Raw genomic sequence first — 10,501 nt, 5'->3', positions numbered from 1 at the left:
CTTACATGTACACCCCTGCTGTAGAAATTGGCTTAAATCTATGTCCATCCTGAGTTTTGCGAGTAGAAAAAAACACACATTTGTAAAGTTGTCTTATATGTGACGGACAATGTTCCGCTCCCATGTCACTATTACTGATTATGTGGTGAAGAAACGTATAAATCGGCGACAACTCACCGATGTTGGATACAAATGTTGGATACAAAACTAGCTACGTTTACTGGCGAGATTACGATGGCGTAAATAAGATACATACATTATGTCACGGAACTTTGTAAAATGTGTTATATACGTCTTGTAATACTTACAACCTTGGCCATTGTGACCAGCGATATGTTGTGCTAGCTTAGTTTTGTAGCTAACTAGTCATTTAGCTGCTAACGTTACCTGGCAGGGGGAGTGCGCATTATGCCTAGGTGTATATTTTTCTATTTGATTATTGACCAGGTTGTGAAGTCTTCTGTTTGGTGGTTGACATGACATGCTTGGCTGAAAAGGTCGGCTACTGGTGGGCCAATCATGACTGTTGTTACCTAGTTTGCTAACCTCAAATGATGTATTGCAGCCCACTAAGAAGACCAAGACCAGAAAGCTCCGAGGGCACGTAAGCCACGGACATGGTCGTATCGGTGAGTTGAGCATAGTCAGCATTGGTGATACTTGTGTGTTTATAATGTAAGTTATTACAAGATGTGACAACTGTCGTTTCTCTTCGTAGGCAAGCACAGGAAGCATCCTGGAGGTCGTGGTAATGCTGGTGGCATGCATCACCACAGAATTAACTTTGACAAATAGTGAGTAGAGAGAGCACTTTTACCTTGTCTGGTTCAGTGTGACACTATTCAGCATATCTTACAGTAAGCCTACACTGCATTGTTTGGTGGCTTCAGTAGTAAGAAAACATGATCAATGTTTTTTTAAGAGTGAGCGATTGTCAGAGACTCAGAGTCTCATCTTGACAAACACTGTTGTTTTGGTGTGCTAGAGTTCTCTCAGAGTGAAGACTGTTCCTATTCACCGACTGGCCTTCTCATAGGCCAGTCACCCACATGGGCAGTTACAAGTGTCATACATTGTTGCCAACACATCTATACGTCCAACACATAGTAGTTTGCGCACATTACTGAAGGTTGTGGGATGAAATCATCCCTCATCACGTTCATTTTGTGCCTCTGGTAAAGTTACAATTAAATGCTATAAGGCAATAGTCAGGTACTCATAGTTGATGGATTTGTTGTCCTACCACTTCAGATCTCATCTGTTGATTACATTGTCATCATGGAAAAATGTTATAAAGTGGCAATATGTGACTTTTTGGGCAGTCTGACCCAAATTCGGATACAAATGTGGGTTATAGATCTATCATTTTGACTTGAAAGCAGGTCTAAAAAGTGGTAATTTTTATTTTCTCTGTGCACTATTTCTATGCTTCCCTTAAAAGTTTTGTTTTTTGGTGTCTGTCTTTGGTTTTGTACAAAAGCTTCAATCAGATTAAAGAAACAATTTTTGGTTCTGGAAAATATATTTTACAGCAGTTTAGATGGTACACTGATTCTCTACACTAAACGGTCTTATTTTGTCACAATAACTGAAATTAGGTGCACTGTTTTTCATTAACCAGGAAATGGCGAAGTGATTTGTGTTTAGTGCAACTTTAAGAGTGGATTTGGTGTGAGTACAGCTATTAGCATACCGTAAATACCGAAGTGTGTGTGTGTGTGTATATATATATAACACACACACACAAACAAAGGATAGCAATTCAAATGATACAGGAGCTTCTCATCTAAACCATATTGCAGTGTTGCACACTTAACTACTGCAATTTTTCTCAAATGTGTGGACATTTTAAGCCTTTCATTTTCAATTTGGCTAACAGTGAAAAATGCTGTTTACTGGTACTAAGGTAATTCTTGCAGGGACGTGGTGTGGGAGAGCTGTTGTCTTTACACTATAACACTCAAATGGGGGTTGTATGTGGTGTAGATGTCCCCCATACTACCACCAAAAGAGATCTCTTAGATTTGAATCTAGATCTGTCTCATTAAACTACACAAGTATCTCTCCTGGACCTAGTTTGCCGTCAATGTAGTGAAGAGACCCTAAGACTGAACTTTTTACTCTCAGCTTTATCACCAGTAACAATTGGTGTAACACAATATGCTTGATATATCACCTGTCTGGTCTCCTCTGTGCCTCCACAGCCACCCGGGCTACTTTGGTAAGGTGGGTATGAGACACTACCATCTCAAGAGGAACACGGTGCACTGCCCCACTGTCAACCTCGACAAGTTGTGGACGCTGGTGAGCGAGCAGACCAGGCTCAACTACGCCAAGAAGCCTGAGGGCCCCGCTCCCATCATTGATGCTGTGCGCGCTGTAAGTGTCTTCCCAACGGGACAGTTTGTCTGGTCCCAGATTGAAGTTGCTGATTCATACAGTTAATGGAAAACAGTTGTTGTAATGGCTTTTTCTACAGGCCTTTTCTTCAGTCCTGTTCTAACATATCTGATTTAAGGTAATCATGGGCCTGGTTAGTGGCTGACTGCTATGGTGGTGTTCAGTATGCCACACAGTGAGTGATACAGCCAGAGACTCAGAGTCTCATCTTGACAAACACCATTGTCTTGGTGTGCTAGAGTTCTCTCAGAGTGAAGACTGTTCCTATTCACCGACTGGTCCTCTCATAGGTCAATCGGCCACATGGACCGTTACACGTATCATACATTGTTACAAACAACTCAATTGACCATATATGAAGTGAACTGAAAACTAAAATTTGTTTTTCTTGCTGGACATGTTCAAGTAGTCTTCAGGAGGGTTAGCCACCCATGATAAGGATGTTGATTTTTCCACAAGCAGGACAAATTATTTTCCATTAGTCAGCACTCAGCAACAGTAAATGGCTTTATGAGCCCCAGCACAGGTTTTACTGACCTAACCTCGGCTGAAACTAGCCTAGACTGTTCTAGACCCAGGCTTGAGCCGGAGCTCTGGTCTTTACCCTCTATTGGACAGAATATTTATCTTTAAATGTTGGAAGCTTGCTTGCGTACTAACTGGTTGTTCAAAATTAACTGCTGTAAAAAGTCCATAATAAGAGCCCTAAACAGATGACAGCCCCCTGCTGTTGTTGAGAAACATATTGGCATCCTGACCGTTTGCTCAAGGTTGCCAATATTTTGTTTTTAAAATCTAGTTTGTTGTAGCCATGCTGGCTTTGATGGCACGGAATCTTCGACTGACATTGGTGTGAAAGGAGCTGTGTTCAGTGTTTCCCCTATATTAAATTGTTGCCAGCTCTGCAAATAATGTATATATTTTTTTACAAATATATATATATATTTATTCATTTCTGGCTAACATGTGGAATTGTTTTAAGATGGTCATACCAATGATTATTTGGCTATTTGATTTTGAATTTTCGGGTTGCTGTAAGTATAATTTTTTTTAATGAGACGTTGAATTTGGCTTTACTGCTATTAGCCCATAGAAATGCATTGAATAACGTATTCATGCAGAGCGAAACAGATGGTTAAAAATCATTATTGTAAAGAAGTTTGTTTTGAAGTGTCTGTCCTATATCTAAGAAATTAAAATGTTGTATTTTTACCCATATTTGACCCCGACACTACAGTGATGTTTCTGCCGCTGATCAAATTTCCGCTGATCAACTTCTACTGAAGTTGTGAAAATGCAGCAATTTCCGCTGTGTGTTTACTGTGAATACTGAGGCTGTACCTGTTAAGTTATTTTTAACCGTGGTCAAGTAGGGTATTGTGGCTATTTTGATCATAATGCAGGCCTACCAGAGTGGCCTACCATAAACAAAATGGAAGTGTCTGTATCGCTCAGCCTACAGTAGCAGCCAATGTGTGGTATTCAATGTAGAGAAATTATATTGTGGTGTTTAATGCAAGAAACCACTTTACAAAATAAAATGCATCATTATTCCCATACCATTATTACAGAGAATCAGACAAATTATGCTACCTGCCGTCTATTAGCTACTTATCTTATTCAAGCCTGTCTCAAAATACAACTCTGCCCCTTTAAGAAGGGAAAAAAGCTATTTTACCTGACTCACTTTTCAAAGATTGTAGGAAGCAATCACTCCCCCAGTGCTGACTAAGAATTATCTATAACTGGGCTAATAACTCACTAACTAACAAAGGATATGAACAAACGGGCACACGTTGCTACATGCAGCTCTTGCTTTGATCTCAACAAGTACATCTACTCACAACCGCTCATGCTGTAAACACAGTCCAGTTCAAAGTGAGTGGCACAGATCCATATATGGCAATGGTCTAAATAGGCCTACTGCAGCTCTGATTGGTTATGAAGCACCAGTCTGTGTAGAGTACGGGCCTGAGTTATCAATGCAATAGGATCCTACTCTGATGCATTCTGCCTACAACAAAAGCTACCCTTGCCACTACATAGTTAGTTTTGTTTCGGTATGTTGCATTGAATGGCTAATATTGTGTTAATTTGAATTAAAGGGAAATGTTGATTGTGTTAAATAATGGGGTAAACTCTAGAAAGTTGAGTGAAGTTCAATCTCGTGCTTCTCTGCACAGACTGACATTTCTTCTGCTGGCAGTCCTGGGGGAGCTGGGTAGACGCGCAGCTTCAAATCAAATTTAATTTGTCACATACACATGGTTAACAGATGTTAATGCGAGTGTAGCGAAATGCTTGTGCTTCTAGTTCCGACAATGCAGTAATAACCAACGAGTAATCTAACCCAACAATTTTACAACAACTACCTTATACACACGTGTAAAGGAATGAAGAATATGTACATAAAGATATATGAATGCGTGATGGTACAGAACGGCATAGGCGAGATGCAGTAGATGGTATCGAGTACAGTATATACATATGAGATGTAGGGTAAAGTTTAAAGTTGTTTAAAGTGGCTAGTGATACATGTATTACATAAAGATGGCAAGATGCAGTAGATGGTATTGTTTAAAGTGGCTAGTGATACATTTTAGTTGCCGTACCAGGCGGTGATACAGCCCGACGGGATGCTCTCGATTGTGCATCTGTAAAAGTTTGAGTGCTTTTGGTGACAAGCCACATTTTCTTCGGCCTTCTTCACCACTCTGTCTGTGTGGGTGGATCAATTCAGTTTGTCCGTGATGTGTACGCCGAGGAACTTAAAACATACTACCCTCTCCTCTCGTGTCTGAGCCGTTGAATTGCGACTCTACTTTGTCTCTATATTGACACTTAGCTTGTTTGATTGCCTTGCGGAGGGAATAGCTACACTGTTTGTATTCTGTCATGTTTCCGGTCACCTTGCCCTGATTAAAAGCAGTGGTTCGTGCTTTCAGTTTCGCGCGAATGCTGCCATCATTCCACAGAGGGAACATTGCACTAAAGTACTTCCATAAATGTAACTAGCCCCGGGGTAACTTCAAATGAGGCTTGTGGGCGTTCTAGAGAAAAACAACCGATATGTATGTGTTTGTGAGTGTCACCTTTCGATGGTGGGGTCATGTTACTGTGTAGCCCAAACTGTTTGGATGCTACAGACAGAAGTTAGATCAGCAGTACCAACTTCAGATGAGTCCCGTGACTCTTGTGGGGGTCGTAGAGCTAAACGGAGAATGCCATAGTTTTCGTGAGTCATCTTTCCAGAGGGGTCATATTAGTTTATAGGCCAAACTGTTGGTACTGGTAATTCGAGCCATGTATGTCTTCAAGATCTGCTGCCTGTCATTTTGGGGTCACTCGTTTTGCAGATTAAACTTGAGTAACTACATGGCAATGGCATGTAGGACAGACTTTGTGGGAAGGTAGGCCAAAAAAAAGTGTGTAGATGTGTTGGTTAATGTTGGTTCTGTCGCTCCCCACAGGGCTACTTCAAAGTGCTGGGCAAAGGCAAGCTGCCCAAGCAGCCTGTGATCGTCAAGGCAAAGTTCTTCAGCAGACGGGCGGAGGAGAAGATCAAGGCAGTGGGAGGAGCTTGTGTGCTGATGGCATAAGCTCCTGTCAATGTTTTTCAAATAAACTGTATAAATGGATTGACTTGTCTTGTGTTCTGTCGAAGATGTAAATGTTGCTTGAAGTTTAGCTCACACATTGTTGGGTAAAATATGTCAAAGGAACAGAATGGATTGATTTGCTGCATAGAAGAATGCCTTTGTTACATTGGTCAACAACCTTGGTCCTTGTAGTTACAGGGTGTGGAGACTAGTTCCAACCAGCATGTATGTACACATCTGATTTGGCTAAACACGGTGTGTTTGAGACATTGCAATTGGCCTGGACAGAATCACTGATCTACAAGTTACCTTGAATCCACCATATAACTGCCAGGATAATAGAATGCATGAGGTGTCAGTGTTTGGCTAGGTCAACCTGTACAAATAGTTTTGCAGGACCAGGTTTGTGACCACGGTGAGTCAAATACAGTTTGCAGGTCATGACTGGTTTTAATCACCTGAATGTTCTGTTATAATGAAGTAGGTGTACATTCGTAAGTAACCATTTCACAGCACATTGATTCGGGCCATGAGCAATGCCCATTTTTGAATAATATATTTGAATTAATTAAATATTTTGACACTTATGCCAGAAAAAATGATTAATTTGGCGAGAGACGGAGCGGGATCTAGTCAATCCAGATTATAAAGGTGGCGCCCTACACCGGAAATGTGACGACAATCTTTATAGCAAGTTTAGTGCGCGCAAAAGTTATTTAAACAGGCGTACATATTCTGGTAAATAGCTTTCTGTGAATACATTGTTTCTCGTCCACACAAATTATTATAATTGGATGGGAATTCGTGTTCAATATATTCTCGAAATTAGAGATCAACTCGAGCGCTCACTGCCTGTTGCATTGCTGCTCGTGCTCTGTCAAATCTGCGCGCCCAAAGCAAGGGAGATTGTGACGTCAGCGTTATGTTTACGTTATTCTACAATATTTTTCTTGTCATAAAAAGGTTGTTTGCCGGTGGGTTGGGTACAGTAGATAGTTGACCCGCGGTGTTGTTTCCTATAGCGAGGCACGCCTGGCAGATGGAGTTATCCCTGCTCCGCTCCGCCAGACTCGGCCTGGAAGTACTGGAGCGAGCTTCGAGACGGAGTGTAGACTGGTCTACTGCGAATCCGTATCCCAGTACAACACCAAAGGAGGACAACGCCGGGAGTGAGGAGGTAGGCCTATGTGTAATTGAGTACATTTACATGCACACTATTAATTCGGTATTACATTTATGGCCGAGTATGGCGTTAGTCATTCAAACACCTATGTTTATCTTAATCGGCGTAAAGTCATAATCGAAGTAAGCATACGCAGATTGCACAGCAAACCTGGTATTTTAATCTTTCGAAGTATTAGGAAATCTCAACACTTTAGTCGACGCCAGCCGTGAATATTTGATATGCGAATGTGCTAGCACCTTCAGCGCAAACTTCCCATTCTGTGCGAGTGGACTGAGTACACTGAAAGTAGACATTTAAAAAATGGTTCTCACATGCAAACTTTATTTGTCCGAACTCGGAATCAGATAGTCTTAGTACAAATAACATGGTCACTGTGGTAGAACGTTTGTTTTGTTGGCGATTTTCTGCATTTATAAAAATACCCATCAGTAGCCAGATTTCAGATGTCCCATGTATTGTATGCATATGTATTAGGGACATCGTTATTCATGCAAAGTATGCATGTAAACGTTTTAAACGAACTATTATATTAATCTGACTATCCACAATAATTGTATTATTGCGCTCATGGAGCCGTGCATTCTTTATGTCAGCTATCTTGTTTTCTCTGGTTTCTTTGTAATATGTGAAGCACTGGGGCATTTTTGGGAACTTATCTAATTTGTCTCATGCAATTGCTACATCCATTTTTTGACTAATAAATCAAGGATATGTACCCCTTTGATTCTTGAAGAATATAATTTAAAGTTGCAGTATGCCGAAATTGATCCACCTTTTCCTGGTTGCTAAAACGAATTGTTTGCCTAATTTCAGTTTGTGACAAAATAAGCTGATAGAGTGTAGAGAATCATTGTACCATCTAAACCGCTGTGAAATATATTTTCCATAACAAAAAAAAATATTGTATTTTCAGCTGTTTGAAGCTGGTGTACAAAACATTTTAGAACGGGAAGCATAGAAATAGCGCACATAGAACAGATCTACTGCTTCTTTGACTTGCTTTCAAGTAAATGTTAGATCTATAACTCACATTTCTATTTTGAATTTTGCCGGGTTGCCCAAAAACGTACATAATCCCACTTTATATGAGCTTAGTTCAACTGTCGTACCCTATCAGAACCCAAAATATATATATTTTTGATTTATTTAACTAGGCAAGTCAGTTAACAACATTCTTATTTACAATGAAGACTTATGAAGTGGGTTAACTGCCTTGTTCAGGGGCAGAACGACAGATTTTGACCTTGTCAGCTTGGGGATTCGATCGAACAACCTTTTGGTTACTGGCCCAATGCTCTAACCACTAGGCTAACCCCTTTTGGTTACTCGCCCCTTATAATATATGTTTGTTTAACTCCAATGTTTGTAAACAATCTAAAACACTGTATAGACTCAACATGGTTAAACTATACATTTGGTAGCATCAGTGGTGAGTCCTTGCATCTATAGCTCTTTGTTATTGTTTCTACTGCTGATTGCCACTTTGATGTCCAACTGTCCATATTCAGGTTCAGGGAGACTCAGCCCACACAAGCCTGGATGATGCTTTTGAGACCATAGCTGAATTCATGGCACAGACAACATATCAATGCAAGGTATGTGCTCCAAACCAATTCTACTGCCCTTACTTTGTGCATGTTTTTGTCAATGCTAGATAAATATGTTTGTATTACAGAACTTTTACATGTCGGAGACAGAGCCTATGGAAAATGAGAGAACCCATGTGTGTAGATACCATTCTCAATCTCACCAACACCCAGGGACCTCACTGCAGACCAGGAAACATGTGAGGCAAAGTTACAGCCTTTCAGTGCAACAAGCTGTCATAAAGCCATATTGTACATTTAGAATTGTAGGGCAGAACCCATATATTCAAATAGGAAAGTCAACAAAAACATGCCATTTTAAATGGCGTTTCTTGTCATACTCCTGTGGTTGAGATACTAAGCTATGCCTGTGTTTCTACAGGCACAGTCATCACCTGAGGATTTCCACATTGAGGTGTCTCCAGGTACCTATAAAATTACTGCAGGAACGCAGGACTCACAGGAACAGACCCGGGTAGTACGCATTAATGCAGGAGAGAGCATGAACCTCACATTTCACCTCTAACCTCTCAACCCTGACCAATCCCCATGACCTTTCTGCTAACAATAACAAAACTGCCCAACCTGAACGTTTACGTACATATTTTCACGTCATGCTATCGTCTTCTGTTGAAATGTCGCTTTAGAGCGACAGTGATAGTGTTATTAATTTGCTGCTAAATGAGAAGCCATATTTTGATGTAATCATGATTTTGTTTTTATATTCAATTTTGTATGTAAAATGTCTATCCAAATACATCACGTAAATAATTTCTATATTTTTTGTCATATCAGTATAATAAAGTATATATTTTAAATCAATGATCATTTAGTTTATGGCACAGTTTTTCTTGTCAACTCAACAACTCTCAATCAAATGTTTAATACATATTCTCCACAAGATTCATATCTGATAGACAAAACCTTAATGTATAAACAGTTGTGACCGTGTTGCCAGCGGTTAACTGAAGTATAGTTTTTGGATGAGGTCTGGAGTCTGTCAAGCGAAACACATCCCTGATGGTCACCCTTCTCCTCTCACAACCAGGAAGTGGGTGAAACGCTGAGCTGTGATTGGGTGAGCCACTGATCTAAATGTCAGGGTATAACCTGGAATTTCCAGGTACTTTCCCTGACAAATCAACAGATGTAATCATATTTATGGTTGAACCATGCATGTTGTACTTCGTTTTGGTTTGTTTAATCATTAGTTTTAAGTTACTGCATTTTCATCATACAGCTCAAATCAAATTGTATTTTTCACATGCTTCATAAACAACCAGTGTAGACAAACCGTAAAATACTTACTTCTGGGTCCTTTTCCAACAATGCAGAGTAAAATAAAAAGGTGACAAGGAATAAATACACAGTGAATAACAATGAGTCCAAATATTTCTGGGGGGGGGAATGGCCCTAGCCCTCACCCTCTGATCCAACAGGCCCCAGACATGCTCAATGGGATTGAGATCCGGGCTCTTCGCTGGTCATGGCAGAACACTGACATTCCTGTCTTGCAGGATCTCACGCACAGAACGAGCAGTATGGCTGGTGGCATTGGAGGGTCATGTCAGGATGAGCCTGCAGGAAGGGTAACACATGAGGGAGGAGGATGTCTTCCCTGTAATGCACAGCGTTGAGATTGCCTGCAATGACAACAAGCTCAGTCCGACGATGCTGTGACACACCACCCCAGACCATGACAGACCCTCCACCTCCAAATCGATCCCGCT

At 40.6% G+C, this 10,501-nt stretch overlaps 2 protein-coding genes and 2 non-coding genes across 4 annotated transcripts; all 4 read left to right on the top strand.

Annotated features, from left to right (window-relative positions):
• Positions 1 to 6: 6 nt before the first annotated feature.
• Positions 7 to 6,038, top strand: LOC110521278 (60S ribosomal protein L27a). The gene is made up of 4 exons (XM_036969459.1): positions 7 to 629; positions 719 to 794; positions 2,205 to 2,379; positions 5,871 to 6,038. Exons 2-4 carry the CDS (start codon positions 763 to 765, stop codon positions 5,997 to 5,999), a joined length of 336 nt encoding a protein of 111 aa, XP_036825354.1. The 5' UTR covers positions 7 to 629; positions 719 to 762; the 3' UTR covers positions 6,000 to 6,038.
• LOC118945927 lies at positions 935 to 1,065 on the top strand. The gene has a single exon (XR_005041080.1). It is a non-coding gene; the product is annotated as a small nucleolar RNA SNORA3/SNORA45 family (small nucleolar RNA).
• On the top strand, positions 2,589 to 2,719 carry LOC118945926. Its single transcript, XR_005041079.1, has one exon. It is a non-coding gene; the product is annotated as a small nucleolar RNA SNORA3/SNORA45 family (small nucleolar RNA).
• A 916-nt stretch (positions 6,039 to 6,954) lies between the features above and the next one.
• Positions 6,955 to 9,521, top strand: bca3 (Proline-rich protein BCA3). Its single transcript, NM_001160682.2, is given in 3 exon segments — positions 6,955 to 7,176; positions 8,694 to 8,971; positions 9,154 to 9,521. Coding segments are annotated over 2 exon segments (270 nt in total). The 5' UTR covers positions 6,955 to 7,176; positions 8,694 to 8,845; the 3' UTR covers positions 9,298 to 9,521.
• The last annotated feature ends 980 nt before the right edge of the window (positions 9,522 to 10,501 follow it).

This window comes from Oncorhynchus mykiss, chromosome 30 (genome assembly GCF_013265735.2).
Source record: "Oncorhynchus mykiss isolate Arlee chromosome 30, USDA_OmykA_1.1, whole genome shotgun sequence".
NCBI lineage: Eukaryota > Metazoa > Chordata > Actinopteri > Salmoniformes > Salmonidae > Oncorhynchus > Oncorhynchus mykiss.
This window is presented reverse-complemented; position numbering and strand designations above follow the sequence as displayed.